This window comes from Monodelphis domestica, chromosome 5 (genome assembly GCF_027887165.1).
Source record: "Monodelphis domestica isolate mMonDom1 chromosome 5, mMonDom1.pri, whole genome shotgun sequence".
NCBI classification, from domain to species: Eukaryota; Metazoa; Chordata; class Mammalia; order Didelphimorphia; family Didelphidae; genus Monodelphis; species Monodelphis domestica.
Window position 1 is genome coordinate 25,673,106 of NC_077231.1, and position 16,373 is coordinate 25,689,478.

At 51.1% G+C, this 16,373-nt stretch overlaps 1 protein-coding gene across 1 annotated transcript in view; it reads right to left on the minus strand.

The window, feature by feature from the left end:
• LRP1 (LDL receptor related protein 1) overlaps positions 1 to 16,373 on the minus strand; it is a 114,549-nt gene that overhangs the window by 18,590 nt on the left and 79,586 nt on the right. The window contains exons 50-65 of the mRNA XM_056797815.1: positions 16,214 to 16,336; positions 15,843 to 15,959; positions 15,443 to 15,571; positions 14,887 to 15,009; positions 14,651 to 14,791; positions 13,531 to 13,721; positions 13,136 to 13,319; positions 12,844 to 12,929; positions 12,606 to 12,725; positions 11,061 to 11,248; positions 10,644 to 10,849; positions 10,067 to 10,255; positions 4,181 to 4,329; positions 3,834 to 3,927; positions 3,569 to 3,685; positions 3,052 to 3,171 (exon numbers count right to left, since the gene is read on the minus strand). Coding sequence (XP_056653793.1) covers positions 3,052 to 3,171; positions 3,569 to 3,685; positions 3,834 to 3,927; positions 4,181 to 4,329; positions 10,067 to 10,255; positions 10,644 to 10,849; positions 11,061 to 11,248; positions 12,606 to 12,725; positions 12,844 to 12,929; positions 13,136 to 13,319; positions 13,531 to 13,721; positions 14,651 to 14,791; positions 14,887 to 15,009; positions 15,443 to 15,571; positions 15,843 to 15,959; positions 16,214 to 16,336 — 2,277 coding nt within the window. The remainder of the gene's footprint in view (positions 1 to 3,051; positions 3,172 to 3,568; positions 3,686 to 3,833; positions 3,928 to 4,180; positions 4,330 to 10,066; positions 10,256 to 10,643; positions 10,850 to 11,060; positions 11,249 to 12,605; positions 12,726 to 12,843; positions 12,930 to 13,135; positions 13,320 to 13,530; positions 13,722 to 14,650; positions 14,792 to 14,886; positions 15,010 to 15,442; positions 15,572 to 15,842; positions 15,960 to 16,213; positions 16,337 to 16,373) is intronic.

Sequence of the window (16,373 nt, forward strand, 5' to 3'; positions counted from 1 at the left end):
TATCAAGAAACAAGCAGAGGGACAGCCAGGTGGCTCTGTGGATAGAGGGCCAGGCTTGGACCATATTAAATTGTCCAGTCTTTTGCAAGATAGGATCCCCTGGACAGGGATGAGGAAGCAGACATGTCTGACTGTGAAGTAACCCTACAGGCGTAGCTGTGTGGCTCAGTGGATTGAGAACCAGACCTAAAGATGGGAGGTCCTGGGCTCAAATCTGACCACAGATACTTCCTAGCTGTGTGATCCTGGGCAAGTCACTTAACCCTTACCACTCTTCTGCCTTGGAACCAATACTTAGTATCGATTCTAAGACAGAAGGTAAGGGAGAGAGAAAAGAAAGGAAGGAAGGAAGGAAGGAAGGAAGGAAGGAAGGAAGGAAGGAAGGAAGGAAGGAAGGAAGGAAGAAAGAGATAAAAGAAAGGATGTAAGGATGAGAGAGAAGAAAGGAAAAGAAAGATGGAACAAGGAGGGAAAGAAGGAAGAAAGGGAGGAAGGAAGAAAGGAAGGAAGGAAGGAAGAAAGGAAGGAAGGAAGGAAGAAAGGAAGGAAGGAAGAAAGAGATAAAAGAAAGGGTGTAAGGATGAGAGATGAAAGGAAAAGAAAGATGAAACAAGGAGGGAAGGAAGGAAGAAAGGAAGAAAGAGAAGGAATAAAGAAAGGGATAAAAGAAAGGATGAAAGGGTGAGAGAGAAGAAAGGAAAAGAAAGATGGAACAAGGAGAGGAAAGGTAGGGATAAAGGAAAGAGGGAAGGAGGGAAGGAAGGAAGGAAAGAAAATAAAAGGAAGAAAGAAAAGAAAGCAGGAGGAAGGAAGAAGGAAAGACATAAAGAAAGACAGGAAGAAAGGAAAAGATAAAAGAAAGGATGGAAGGAAGAGAGGGAGAGGAAAAGAAGAGAGGGAGAGGAAAAGAAAATAAAGTGAGGAGAGAAGGGAGGAAGAGAAGAGGGAAGAAAGGGAAGAAGGAAAGCAGGAAGGAAAGAAAATAAAAGAAAGGAAGGAATAAAGGAAAGAAGGAAGGAAGAAAAAGAGAGTGGGAGGGAGAGAAAGAAAGAAAAGGAGAGAAAGAAGAAAAGAAAGAAAGAAAGGAGAATGAAAGAAAGAGCCAGAGTAACAGAATGCTTTTCTTTTACATTTGTAAGACCAGATGACCATAAATATTTCCAGGGCACTTGAGGAGTATCCTCCCTGGTTCAGAGAAAGCTGGTGCCCAAGGCACCAGCAGCAAGAACCAAATGATGGTATGAGGCCCAAATCTGTGATTCTGAACTGCTGCTAGAGGTGAACAAGTGTTCAGGGAAAAGCTTGAATGTTCAGAGAATCCTCGAGAGATTTGACATTTGAAATAGAAACTGAACACAGAGTTGATAAGCAGACCTAAAAAGTGAGCTATTTTGGCCAAAAAAGAAATTGGATGGGGAGGTGTAGGGCAGACACCCAGCCTGGCCTGAGAATCGAGATCTCCATAATGTAAATACAAAGTGACAGCCCAAGCCTGAAACAAACCGCCACTTTTCATGGTTACAACAAAAAAGGCTCCAGTGGAAGGTACAAATGTTCAAACAGCAGCTCAGAAGTGCCGAAGCCCAGAGAGCTGCTGTGAGGAGAGGAGACGGTGGACAAAGAAAGAAACCAGGACCGAGGAGGATCCCAATTGGGACAAAAGGGGGAGGGCTGAGCTCGGAGACAGCCTTTCTGAACCCAAACCTCATCTGCAGAGATGGCTCGAGAAGGAGAAAAGCCAGGAAGTGTAGAAACACGGTAGTCAGACCGCACCACGGTCAAGGTCAGGCACAGCTCTAGAAAGATCTAGAACTGTCCAACCTAGAATGAGACTAAAAGATAATGTGGCAGGAGCCAGCGGCTCCTTGTGTGGCCAGATGGAGCTTGCTGCTGAGTTACCCACAAGGTTACGCTGCCCTTTTCGATGTGTCCAGGCGGTGGGGGACATGCATTATTGTTCTTGAATATTATTCTTGCTGGGGCTGCACATGTCCATCCTGCCATGATGTGGGGCTGGATTACGGTCTGCATGTCTATCCATACATGTTAGACACTTGGTTTGTCAAGTGTTGCTTTGCCCTCTGATATTTTTATTGTATATAATATTAATTATGATTATTAATTACCCTGACATTTAAGGCTTCCCACAATCTGGATCTAAGTGACCTTTCCAGACTAATTTTATTCTTCTCCACTCGCTCTGTGTTGCAGCCAGACAGGGCCAGGAGTCGATTCTCCCTTTTCTTCCTGCCTTCTCCTACCTCTGAAATCTCAGGCAGGTGAGGCGGCTGCCTGGACTGCACTCCCTCTTCACTGTCTCTTCCTTTAAAGACCAGGTCGGCGCTCCCTCTTCCCAGAGACCTCCCCTTACCAACAGTCTCCTCTTACAGATTTATTTCATCTTGTCTTTTATAAACCTGTGCCTTCTCTCTTGGAATTGACACAGGCAGAGAGAGGTAAGGGCTAGGTAAATGGGGTCGGTCAGTTGACTTCTCTCCAGGCTGGCTCTATCCACCGAGCCACACAGCTGCCCTTTTATTGATCTCTCCTTCCTTACCCAGTCCCTTCTTTTAGCCTGATCACATCTGTCCTGTGCCACATTTATTTGTGCAGGTTTCACTCCTGGCTCTTCATTGCACTGTCATCTCCTGGAGGGTGCCCTAATCAGCCTTCTAGCTTCAGGGTTTTGCCACAGAGTTGGTGCTTAATAATGGGTTGCTCAGGGCAGCTGGAGAGGGGAGGTCCTGGGTTCTAATCTGTTTGTGTGACCCTGGGTAAGTCATTTAATTCCAATTGCCCAGCCCTTACTGCTCCCCCTTCTTGGGACAGACACTTAGTTTTGATTCTAAGTCCAGAGAAGGAGGGTTTTAAAAATAATAATAACTGATTGCTCAATGGAGTCAAATTATGTTTCCAAGCTAAACACCTCTAAAATGCACGTCGCATGTATCTTAGTTTCTCCCCAAACATTCCAAGCCCTTTCCCCGACGGTTTCCAGATATCGGGGGCTTCTCCTCCAGTCTTCTCCCTCCCCAGTGCCGGGTCACTTACGACAGTCCCGCTCATCCTCGCCGTCCCCACAGTTGTCCTGCCCGTTACAGCGGAAGATGCCAGGGATGCAGCGGTTGGTGTTAGTGCATTTGAACTGGCTGGGCAGACACACGTGGATGTCTGCAGGGGGACAGAAGGTCACGGTAGGGAGCAGAGCCAAGACAGAGGCGAGAGGTAAGAAAGGAGGGACGGATCCTCTAGCAGGACTTCCCAGCGGTCAGTGGGGGAAAGAGAGCCAAGCCTGGCCTTGGGCACTAATTGTCGGCCAGACTCTGGCCAAGACGTGATTCCCTTGAAACTCTTGCAGATAATTTGTGGGGATCAAAGGAGACAATTCCCAGCGACTGAACGTCCAGGAAGGGAGGAGCGGGGCATGGAGTCGTAAACTGGAGGGTTCCGAAGGGAACATTTTAAAAGCGACTCAGTTCCTCACTCCCTCAGATGGCGACCTTGCCAGGGCTGGGGGTGCCCAGAGGATCTGTGTGGGCCAGGACGGAGGACACCGGTCAAGCCTTACCACAATTGGCCTCGTCGCTGTTGTCCTGACAGTCATTGTCCCCATCACAGATGAAGGCTGGGTTCGTGCAGATGCCCGTTGAACACTGGAATTGTCCCGGACGGCACTTGAACTCGGCTGCGGGGGGAAAGGCGGTTGATCGAGGGGTTGCACAGGAGTTAGTTATCTTTCTCCCTGCCCATCGGGGCACAGCAGCCCTGCCCCCTCGCCTTCCTCTCTGAGGCTTCTCCAGAAGCCCACAAGTGCCCCTTCCCCGGTCACTTACGGCAATCGGGCGGCTCATCCGAGTGGTCCCCGCAGTCATCCTCGGTGTCACACTTCCACCAGAAGGGGATGCACTTATCGTTCTTACACACAAACTAGGGTTTGGGAATAAGAGGTTTGGCGGGAGTGGGGGTTTCGGTCAGGAAAAGTTTGAAGTTCCTTTGGGGGGCAGAGTTGGGGTACTCCTTGTGTAGGGCAGGCGGGCATGTGAATAGGGGGAGGTCAGGTCAAACCGCGGGGTAGGGAGGGTGGGGGCAGACTGGACGACAGAGATGTCAGCATGGGCGCAGGGGGTCACCGTGTGAAGAGTTGGCTGTGGGGGCGATGACTACGGAGGGCTTCTCTCACCTGGCTGGCTGTACAGTTGGACACACAGGTGCGCCCATCACCTCCCAGGTAGAAGTTTGTGGGACAGGCGCATTTGTGGCCCCCACCAGGAGAAAGGAGACACAGGTTGCTGCAGCCACCGTTGTTCACCTTGCATGGGTGATTGGGGACTGTAAGGGAGCAGAGCGGAGATGAAAGCTTGCAGGCTGGGCAGATGCATCCTTTCCCCCCCAGATTCCCAAGCAAACTCTGGAACTCTCCATCTGCCTGTCGCCTTTAATTGTGCCTCTGCGGCAACCCTAAAACCATTCTATGACCCAGCACGTCTCTCAGTACCCTTCAAGGACCTCTGGAGGACCCCGTGGCCTTTTTAGGGGATTCATGAAGTCAAAAGTATTTTTCTAAGAAACGGAGACATCATTAACTGTTCAAATGCAGCCCCCCCCCCCCCCCCATAGCTGTGTGAGGCCAGATTGTCTTTATACCAAAACCCCATCTCCCAACAGGCTGAACACCGGCGCCGAAATGAGAATCCAGCTGGCTTCTAGGAAGCCAGACATTAAAGGGAGCTGCAAAAATGTGGAAAACCAGGGCACTCGGCGCGCTCCTCAGCTTTGAGAAGAGTCTCTTTCTTAAGTTTTCTTTGAATGGGTTTATTCTTACTATTTTAAATGAAGAAATAAAATTCCAAATCAGTTTTAAATTGTAATATGATACATATAGATAGAAAAGAGAAGCTCTTTGAGATCCTCAATAATTTTTAAGAGAGAAAAGGGACCTTGAGACCAAAAAGTCAGAGAATAGCTGTCCAATGCTCTCGCTGATTTTACCCCAATTCTCTATTCCTCCTATTCCCTCACGCCACCTCCACCCACCCTTACCCCCAATTCCAGTTCTGCCCTTCCCTCAAAACTGCAACCCTTCCCTTAGCCCCACTTTCAAAGCTCACAAACCAAATATTCTCATTTCTCTAGGATGAATCTGGGGATTCCAACCTTAGGGAAAAAGCTTTGCCAAGTGCCAAAGGAATAACAACAGCTGACATTTAGACAAATGTTTTAAGGGTTATAAAGTAATGTACATAGATTTCCTTCCTTCCTTCTCTCTCCCTCCTTTTTCTCTTTTTTACTTTCTATCTTTCTTCCTCTCTCTTTTGTTCTTTCTCCCTCCCTCCCTCACTTCCTTCCTTTCTTTTCCTTTGTCTTTCTTCCTTTCTCCCTTTTTTCTCTCTCTCTCCCTTCCTTCCTTTTTCTTTCTTCCATTGTTTTCCTTCCATTGTTTTCCTTCCTTCCTTCCTTCCTTCCTTCCTTCCTTCCTTTCTTTCTTTCTTTCTTTCTTTCTTTCTTTCTTTCTTTCTTTCTTTCTTTCTTTCTTTCTTTCTTTCTTTCTTTCTTTCTTTCTTTCTTCCTTCCTTCCTTCCTTCCTTCCTTCCTTCCTTCCTTCCTTCCTTCCTTCCCCTTTCTCTTCCTTCTTTCCTTCCTTCTAAAAAACCCTTACCTTTTGTCTTAGTATAAATTCTAAGACAGAAGAGTGGCAAGGGCTAGACCAGGGGTCCCCAAACTTTTTACCCAGGGGAAAAGTTCACTGTCCCTCAGACCATTGGAGGGCTGGACTATAAAAACCTAACCCTAACCTTAACCTTCACCAGGCATCAGTATACACAGTGTGGAATCCCCTCCCCCAGATCATTGACGTCTTCCATTGTGCAGCCACATAATCCTTTGTGTGGCGCCTCTTTCTAAGGTGCCACGCAAAGGATTATGTCACCGGAAGTAGTACTGTACATGCGGCACTACCACATATGAAAACCACCAATGAAAGAGGTGCCCTTTCCGGAAGTGCCTCAGGGGGCCGTAGTTTGGGGACCCCTGGGCTAGGCAATCAAGAATAAGTGACTTGCTCAGGGTCATACAGCTAGGAAGTGTCTGAGACCAAATTTGAACCCAGGTCCTCCTAATGCCAGGCCTGGCTCTATCTACTGTGTTAACTAGCTGCTCCAAACCTTTTAAATTTTTCTTTTTTTAAAAGGCCTTACCTTTTGTCTCCGTATCATATTTATTTTCTCAATTGATATTTCCAACAACCATGTGATATAGGGGCTATAATCATCCCCAAGTCACAAATGGGGAAACTGAGGCTTGGTGCTGTTAAAGGACTTGTCCATGATCAGAAAGCTCCTAAGAGTCAGAGGCAGAACTTGAACCCAAATCTCTCCTGACTCAAGTCCAAGGGACTTTCCCCTGCACCACCTCGCCTTTTCATTCCTGGCCACTCCTGACCGCAGCTGGCCATCATGTAAATGCCTTGGTCCCAGGCCCTGGGATCAGATGGATCTCAGCCCCTCTGAATGACTGTGCTTTGGTGTTTTTCCCTAAGAGAGATCCTGGCCCACACTGCTAAAACGAGGACAGGAATGCCTGGTTCCACCTAACAGAGGAGGAAGCAGAGGAATGAAGTGACGTGCCTAGGGGGTGTCCCTGGGAGGCTCCCCACATCGGGATCACGGGCTTTGGAAGCAGGCTGGACCTCTAGCCCTCATCCAGCCCTAAATTCCTATCAGACAGTTGAGGACACGGAGGCACAGAGAGGGCAAGCCTTGCCCAGGATCACACAGATGGTAAAATTGTTATCGTCACGTACTCCATTCTGCGGATGGGGAAACTGAGGCTCAAAGAGACACACAAAATCGCAGGATATAGGGTTATAAAGGACATTAAAAATCTAGATCAACTCCCACATTTTACAGCTAGGGAAACAGACGCAGAATGTTGAAGGGATTTGTTTAAGGTCATTTAAAGAGGAAAGTGGCAGAATCTCGAATCAAACTCAGCTCTCCTGACTCTCAAGGCTCGGTGGCACCACTCTACACAGGGCACTGGGCTTGAAGCTGTGAAGTTCCGAGTTCAAATTCCAACTCAGACACTTACTAGCAGGTTGACCTTGGGCAAATCACGTCATTTGTTTGCCTCAGTTTCCTCAACTGTGAAATAGGGATCATAATATCACCTACTGCTCAGGGTTCTTGAGTGGATCAAATGAGATGTTGGTAAAGAAAGCCATCAGCACAGTGCCTGGCCCATAGTAGCTACGTGAGAAACGCTTATCCCTTCCTTTCCCCTTTCCATCACACCTGGTGGCGCTCTAGGCTTCTGGATAGTGCTAGGGGTGGTGCTGGGCCTGGGGGACAAGGGCTGGCCTCAGGCAAGTCTCCTAACTGCCTGAGGAACATGGCGGCATGTTTGTGCGAATGTCGGTGGCCCTGCTCGCTGCTTCCCCAGTCTAGAATGCCCTCCTTCCTTCTTCTGGGCATATCCATACATCGTATTGTTGAGTTGTTCCAGTGGGGTCCAACTCTCTGTAAACCCATGCGCAGTTTTCTTGGCAAAGATGCTGGAGCGGCTTGCCATTTCTTTCTCCAGCTCATTTTACAGCTGAGGAAACTGAGGCAAACAGGATTAAGTGACCTGCCCAGGCTCACACAGCTAGAAAAGGCTGGGTTTGAACTCAGGTAGCTACTATGTCCTACCTGCCCCTATTCATATGCCACACTCACCCTTTAAGGGCCAGCTCACCTTCCACATGAAATCTGCCCTGGCTGTCCCAGCCCACATTCACTGCCCCTTCCTCAGAACTCTCTTAAGGAATCTACTGCCTTTGGGGCCAGGTGGTACGTTGTCCTGTATGACCCCTGATATCTGCTGCTGTGTAGACCTCTTCTCTTTTTATCTAGACTGTAAACACCTCATGGGAAGGGTGCTTCCTGGCATCCCTTTAAGCATCTGACACAATGCTGAACACATAGTAGGTGCTTCATCAACAACTATAGAATGAATGGACGGATAGGTAGGTAGGTGGAGAGATGGATGAATGGACAGATGGTGAATGGATGGATGAGCAGATGGGTAGGTGGATGGGTGGCTAGACAGATGAATGGATAGATGGTGGATGGATGGATGAGCAGATGGGTGGATGTAAAGAGTAGATGGATGGATGGATGGATGAGCAGATGGATGAATGGTTGGATGGATGGATAGAGAGGTGGATAGATGGGTGGATGTACAGAGTAGATGGATGGATGAATGGGCAGATGGATGAATGGTTGGGTGGATGGATAGAGAGGTGGATAGATGGGTGGATGTACAGAGTAGATGGATGGATGAGCAGATGGATGAATGGTTGGATGGATGGATAGAGAGGTGGATAGATGGGTGGATGTACAGAGTAGATGGATGGATGAATGGGCAGATGGATGAATGGTTGGGTGGATGGATAGAGAGGTGGATAGATGGGTGGATGTACAGAGTAGATGGATGGATGAGCAGATGGATGAATGGTTGGATGGATGGATAGAGAGGTGGATAGATGGGTGGATGTACAGAGTAGATGGATGGATGAATGGGCAGATGGATGAATGGTTGGGTGGATGGATAGAGAGGTGGATAGATGGGTGGATGTACAGAGTAGATGGATGGATGAATGGGCAGATGGATGAATGGTTGGGTGGATGGATAGAGAGGTGGATAGATGGGTGGATGTACAGAGTAGATGGATGGATGAGCAGATGGATGAATGGTTGGATGGATGGTTGGATGGATGGATGGATGGATGAGCAGATGGATGAATGGTTGGGTGGATGGATAGAGAGGTGGATAGATGGGTGGATGTACAGAGTAGGTGGATGGATGGATGGATGGATGGATGGATGGATGGATGGATGGATGAGCAGATGGATGAATGGTTGGATGGATGGATAGGTAGGTAGATAGAGGGGTGGATGTACAGCAATGATAAGGACTCAGAAGTATCTAGATCACAAGATACTGTTTCATAAAACTCATCCTGACATGACCTCTTCTCTTTTTATCTAGACTGTAAACACCTCATGGGAAGGGTGCTTCCTGGCATCCCTTTAAGCATCTGACACAATGCTGAACACATAGTAGGTGCTTCATCAACAACTATAGAATGAATGGACGGATAGGTAGGTAGGTGGAGAGATGGATGAATGGACAGATGGTGAATGGATGGATGAGCAGATGGGTAGGTGGATGGGTGGCTAGACAGATGAATGGATAGATGGTGGATGGATGGATGAGCAGATGGGTGGATGTAAAGAGTAGATGGATGGATGGATGGATGAGCAGATGGATGAATGGTTGGGTGAATGGATAGAGAGGTGGATAGATGGGTGGATGTACAGAGTAGATGGATGGATGAATGGGCAGATGGATGAATGGTTGGGTGGATGGATAGAGAGGTGGATAGATGGGTGGATGTACAGAGTAGATGGATGGATGAGCAGATGGATGAATGGTTGGATGGATGGATAGAGAGGTGGATAGATGGGTGGATGTACAGAGTAGATGGATGGATGAATGGGCAGATGGATGAATGGTTGGGTGGATGGATAGAGAGGTGGATAGATGGGTGGATGTACAGAGTAGATGGATGGATGAATGGGCAGATGGATGAATGGTTGGGTGGATGGATAGAGAGGTGGATAGATGGGTGGATGTACAGAGTAGATGGATGGATGAGCAGATGGATGAATGGTTGGATGGATGGTTGGATGGATGGATGGATGGATGAGCAGATGGATGAATGGTTGGGTGGATGGATAGAGAGGTGGATAGATGGGTGGATGTACAGAGTAGGTGGATGGATGGATGGATGGATGGATGGATGGATGGATGGATGAGCAGATGGATGAATGGTTGGATGGATGGATAGGTAGGTAGATAGAGGGGTGGATGTACAGCAATGATAAGGACTCAGAAGTATCTAGATCACAAGATACTGTTTCATAAAACTCATCCTGACATTCCTCCTCACTCTAACATTCTAGTGTATGCTGGTCCTAAACTAGAGCCCTGTATCTCTTTTCCCATGGGGGAACCCCTTCCTCACCATCAGGCTGACGAAGGGCATGGAAGACGTGGAGGTCCATGGGCCGATGTAAGGTGCTAATGAGCAATGTCTTGTTGGCTCCCGTAGTCTTGTGGGCCCGGTTTATAGACTTGGTCTCCCAATCAGTCCAGTACACAAAGTCCTCAAACAGGGTGAGTGCAAAGATGTGGGGGATGTCCTGGCTCAGCACTGGGCAGAGAAAAATAACATGGGTGAGGGGTCCTAAATAAAAGGAGATTTCCCCTTCCCCTTTACTGGCTTCCTATCTCATGATCAGGTTCTCCCTCCTTGAAGTCTGACTGCTTTCCTTCCTGTCCTTATCTCATGTCTTCCCTAAAGAGGGAAGTCCTGGAGGGGCCCTAAAGACGCTTCCCCCAGTGCTCACGGTGCCCCTTTTCCTCACTGGCTCCCTTCCTCACCCCCACATTCCACATGAAGCTCAAGAGGAATTACTGGTGGGACCTAGAGGAGAGTTCCCCTGCAGCTCCTTAGTCCTCTTCTCCTGAGACCCTTGCCCCTCAGGTACCCATACCACATGCCCTTTGGCGCCCAAATAATGCCCACAGATGACACTGACCAATGTGGCGATTGGAACCATCCAAGCTGGCAAACTCAATGTAGTCCTCTCGGGCATCTGCCCAATAGATGCGTTCGGTGACATAATCCAGGGTTAGCCCATTGGGCCATGTGATCTTGGTGTCCACAACAACGCTGCGCCCTGAGCCATCCATGCCGATCCTTCCAATCAGGGAGTGGTCACCCCAGTCTGTCCAGTAGAGGTACCTGTGCCCACACCAGGATCCAGGAGGTGAGTCCTCCAGAGGGCCCAGACTTACAGGCTTCACCCAAGACTTGGGCAAGGGGTAGGGTGAGAAGCTGGGAATTCTGGACTCCTGAGTCCCAACTCATCCAGACTAAGGTTGGGCAAACTCAAAGGCCTGGACCGGCCCTTACCTGAGCATGAGCTCAGGGAACATCGTTCCTCTCTACTTACCCATTCTGGACATCCACCACCAGTGCTCTAGGCTCCCGAAGCCCTGAGCTGACCAGCACCGTCCGGTAGGCCCCATTGAGCTTGGACACCTCAATGGTATCTCTGCCCTTGTCACACCAGTACAGGTTTCCACCTACCCAGTCCACAGCCAGCCCATCTGGGTTACTGAGACCTGTTCGGTGCAGCACCTGGGGGCAGGAACAGGGGCAGCGTGAGTGCCCCCAGGAAGAGCCACGGAGGGGGGGGGGGCGACACCAGGGGTATGCTGGCAACTGCTTAAGAATGAGTTCTGCGGTGGCAGCTAAGTGGCCCAGGGGCTTGAGAACCACGGCTTCAGGTCTAGAGGTCCTGGGTTCAAATCTGACCTCGCATGCTTCCTAGCTCTGTGACTCTGAGTAAGTCTCTTAACCACAAGTGCCTGCCCTTCTGTCTTGGAACTGATACTGAGGACTGCTTCTAGGACAGAAAGTGAGGGTTTAACAAGAACACAAGCTAGTTCTCCTCCCAAAATAGGTATGATACATTTTAGACTCTAATCTACATTGTTGCCATTTTCTCCATCAGCTTCCTTCTTTCTTCCTTTCCCTCCTTCCTTCCTTCTTCCTTTTTCTCTCCTTCTTTCCTTCCTTTCTCTCACCTTTCTTCCTTCTTTCCTCCCTCCCTCCCTTGCTCTCTCCTTTCTCTGTCTCTCTGTCTGTCTCCCTCTTCCTCTGTCTTTCTGTCTCTCCCTTTCCCTCTCTTTCTCTCTGTCCGAGTCTGTCTGTCTCTCTGTCTATTTCTCTCCCTCTCTCTCTCTCTCTGCCTGTCCCTGTCTGTCTGTCTCTCTCCTTACAAGGGCTATTCAAGTGAGATCAAGTGACTTGCTCAGGGTCACACAGCTAGGAGATGTTTGAGGTCACATTTGAACCCAGGACTTCTCATCCGCAGGCCTGGCTCTCTATCCCCCGAGCCACTGAGCTGCCCCTCTCCATCAGGCTCTTCTTCAGACCTCCAGAAAACCCACAGCCCCCGGGAGAGCAGAGGAAGCTGGGGTGGGGAAGACATGGGATAAGGACAGGAAGGAAAGCAGTCAGACTTCAAGGAGGGAGAGCATGATCACGGGATCAGAAGCCAGTAAAGGGAAGGGGAAATCTCCTTTTATTTACTTATTCATTAAACCCCCTTATCATCCCTCTTAGAATCAATGAAGGCAAAGGAGTGGGGAGGGCTAGGCAGCTGGCAGCTGGGGTGAGGTGACTTGTCCAGGGTCACACAGCTGGGTAATCTTTTCCAGAGAGCATTAGCCAGGCCTTAGGCTTGGGGTACCAGAGCAGAAGGACGGATGGGAGAGTGGAGGGAAGAGGGTTTTTGTAGGGGGCCCAGCAGGGAATGAATGACCCTCGCTGTTGTGTTATGGCTCCCTTCTCAGAAAAGCGGGTGTTTCATTCATCACTGGGGGAGACGCTAACTTTCAGGGCGAGGCCAGGAAGAAGAGGGGCGAGCAAAGAGCCCTGCAGTCTCCCCAGGGACCGCCCGGACCCCGCGTCTAGCCGGCTGGGCCCTCACCTGGACGTTGCTCCCATTGATGTTCATTCTTCTGATCATGCTCCCTTGCGTGGTGACGTCGGTCCAGTAAATCATCTGTTCTCGGTAGTCAAAGTCCAGAGCGACGGCGTTGTTCAGGCCCTGGCGTAGGGCAGGACATGAGGACCGGAGCGGGGGGCCGCGGCAGGGAGGGGAGGCTGTCCCACGGGGCGCCCGCCCCCCGCCCCCCAGCTCTTTGGGATTACGAGGCATCCGGTACCTGCTTGAGCAGGGTATAGTTGGTGCCGTCCAGGTTGAGCTTGCGCAGGTAGTAGCGGTTGGCAAAAATCAGGAAGGGCTCCTCGTCTGGGGGCACATAGGGGTGGGGTCTGAGGCCAGCCCGCAGAGCGGTGGGTCTGACCTCCCCAAGGCCCCCCCAGGGCCCCCCCTCCCGCCATGGCCGTGCGGCATGCGGGGACTCTTTGGGACACCCCCCCCGGGGCTCCCCCTCCTGCCATGGCTGTGTGGCATGCTGGGGACTCTTTGGGACGCCCCCCTGGGGCCCCTCTCACCAGTCACGGCCTTGCAGCTGTGGGGGTCGCCCCCCCGGGGTGCGTAGCCCTCCACACACAGACACTTGTAGCTGCCGTGCGTGTTGATACAGCGCTGGCTGCAGGGGAAGCTGGTGCTGCACTCGTCCACGTCCGCACACGTCCGGCCGTCGTCCTTCAGTCGGAATCCCGGGCGGCAGCGGCACTGAGGGGCACAGCGGGCATGGGGCACGGGGCGCCGGGGACAAGGGGCTGAGGGGTGCGGTATGGTGGATGGGTAGATCGCCTTAGCCCCGGGGAAGAATTGTTCTGTAGTCCACCGCCACCCCACCTGGGGAACCGGCACATCCCCAGCCCTGCCTGCCCTGGGAGGGTGGGTCCAAAGAGGGCCCTCGGGCCTCGGACTGGGCACTCACCTTGTACCCAATCTTGAGGTCCTCACAGTCCTGGCTGCAGCCGCTGAGCTTTCGGCTCAGACATTCGTTGATGTGGCAGCTACGCTCGTCTGAGCTGTCCCCGCAGTCATCTTGCCCGTTGCAGACCAGGGACTCACTCACGCAGCGGCCACTCTCGCACAGGAACTGGGAGGATGCATTGCACTTGTGTTCTGGGGAAGGAGCGGACGGCGAGAAGGACTTTTAGGGGATGCCTGAAGGTTTGTTTCCTGAATATCCTGTTTAAAAACCCCTGACCTTCTGTCTGAGAACTGACACGAAGAGAGCAGAAGAGCGGTAAAGGCTAGGCAATTAGGGTTAGTGACTTGCCCAGGGTCACTGGGCAAGGAAGTCTCTGAGGCCAGATTTGAACCCAGGACCTCCCATCTCCAGGCTTGATTCTAGTTGCCCCTCTGGACATCATTGTTCCCAACAGTTCTCATTTCCACAGTATGTTTAGAGTTTAATAAAGGGCTTTCCTTAAAAAAAAAAAAAAACTTTCTAAGCCACATAGTGGAAATATGATTTCTATCTTATGCATGAAGACATTTAATCTGAGAGTAGTCAAGTGATGTGTCTTGGGCAACAGTGACTAAATGTAGGAGTTAGGATTTGGAACTGGATCTTACAGGGCAGATAGGCGGCACAGTGGACAGAGAGCCAGGCTTGGAGTTGGGAGGACCTGGGTTCAAATCTGACCACGGACACTTCCTAGTTGTGTGACCCTGGGTAAATCACTTAATCCCATTTGTCTAACTCTTACCCTTCTGTCTTAGAGTTGTTACTAAGATATAAAAGGAAGGAAGGAAGGAAGAAAGGAAGGAAGGAATAAAGGAAGCGAGGGAGGGAGAAAGGGAAAGAAAGAAAAAGGAAGGAAGAGATGGAAATAAAGAATGAGAAGGAAAGAAAGAAGAGAGAGAAGAAAGGGAGGGAGGAAGAGAAAGAGCTAGACAGAATGAAAGAGAGAGAAGGAAAGAGGGTAAGGAAGGAAGACTTCCTTCCTGACTCCCAGGTTCACTACTTTGTTCAGGGTTTGCCTGGTGCCCGCTATCAGGTGAGACCTGACCAGTGATGGGCAGTAGCGCTTCCTGGAAGCTCTTACCTGGGCTGGTACAGTGAGGATTCTTTGGGGCCTCATCACTCTGGTCATGACAGTCATTCTCCCCATCACATTCCCACTGGCGGGAGCTCAGGCAGCGCCCATTGGCACAACGGAACTCAGTAGGGCCGCATGTGGGGTACTCTGAAAGGTGGGTGAGGAAAAGGACAGCCACGTGGGCACTGGGCTTCCCCAGACATGGCCCACCTGCTCCCCCCCCAGGGACGCCCGTTCCTTACCACATTCCAGAGACTCATCAGAGCCATCTGCGCAGTCTCTGTCATGATCACAGACAAAATGCTTGGGGATACACTGACGATTCTGACACATGAACTCACGCTCGTCACAAGTGCTATTGTACACTGTGGGAGAGGAGTGGGAGCCCACTTAGGACCAGAGGAGCCCAACCATCTCTCCTAGTCGTGCCCCCCATCCTCCCTTGTGGTCTCCCTTCCTCTAAGAAACCCTTCGACAAGCCATTGGCCCCACCTCCACCCCCAGTTTCCATCGGGCCCCCATGGATGCTTCCTCTTATCTGCTCTCAGTCGTGCTGGACCTTGGCCCAGCCTCCAGTTACTCCCAGCCCAATTGGAGCAGTAGAAAACAGTGAATTCAGAGTCAGGACTCTTGAGGTCTAGTCCTAGTTCTGCAGCTAACAAACGGTGCCCAATGGTGTTAACTCTCGCTAAATCTGAGTGTTCTCCTTTGGGAACAAAGATGAGATGGTTTCCGAGGTCCCCTCAGACCCTTGTGCTCTCCTCTCCCCTGGCCCACAGCCCTTTCCTGGTCACTCACAACATCCTGCTGCAACGCTCTCATCAGCGCCATCTGCGCAGTCTTTGTCCCCATCACAGAGCCAGCGGTCAGGAACACAGATGTGGGTGCCCGGGCAAGAGAAGGAGGACGGACCGCATGTCTTGCCCTCTATAGGGGAAGGACTGGTCAGCAGGAGACTCAGGAACAGGGTTCTCACTCACACACTCACTCACACTCACACACACTCACTCACACTCACACCCTTCCCCACTCGTGTTGGCAAAGGCATTCCCGCACTCTTCCTTGGGCAGTCCCCACTCTTTCTCCACCAGAGGATGCAAGGCCATCCACAGCGACAGCTCCCTCTCTAGGCATTTGTGGCCATCCCCGGCTGGGCTTCCCCAGCCCCGTCCCCTCCCAATAGGCCCAGGTCACTTACGACAGTGCTCCGCTTCATCAGAGCCGTCCCCGCAATCGTCACTCCCGTCGCACAGCCACTGCTTGGAGATGCAGCGATGATTTTGGCATTCAAATTGGGCCTCTGAGCAGAACTTATCTGGAGGAGGGACACATGGGGAGAGCAGCTCGACTGGGGAGCAGGGAGGTGGGCAGCACAGGGGGTCCTGGGGACACTGGCGCCGGGGTCACACACAGGGAAAAGAGGAGGGCTGCCGCTCCCGAGCTGCTGGGATGGGGTGTTGCCAGGGCTTGGGAGGCATCTACGGGAAAGGTGCCTCTGTGGTTAGGACAGAGAGAAGTGGCGGTTTGGGGTGCCAGGATTGGGGGAAACGGCATCTGGACTTTACTTACTGCAATGGACCTCATCTTCGCCATGCTCGCAGTCATCCTCTTTGTCACACGTCCAGCTCATGGGGATGCACCGGCCACTGGGGCAGGGGAAGTAATTCAGAGGGCACCTGGGGCGCTTCATACCTACAGAGGGATGCTGGCTATGAGGGGCCGCCCATGA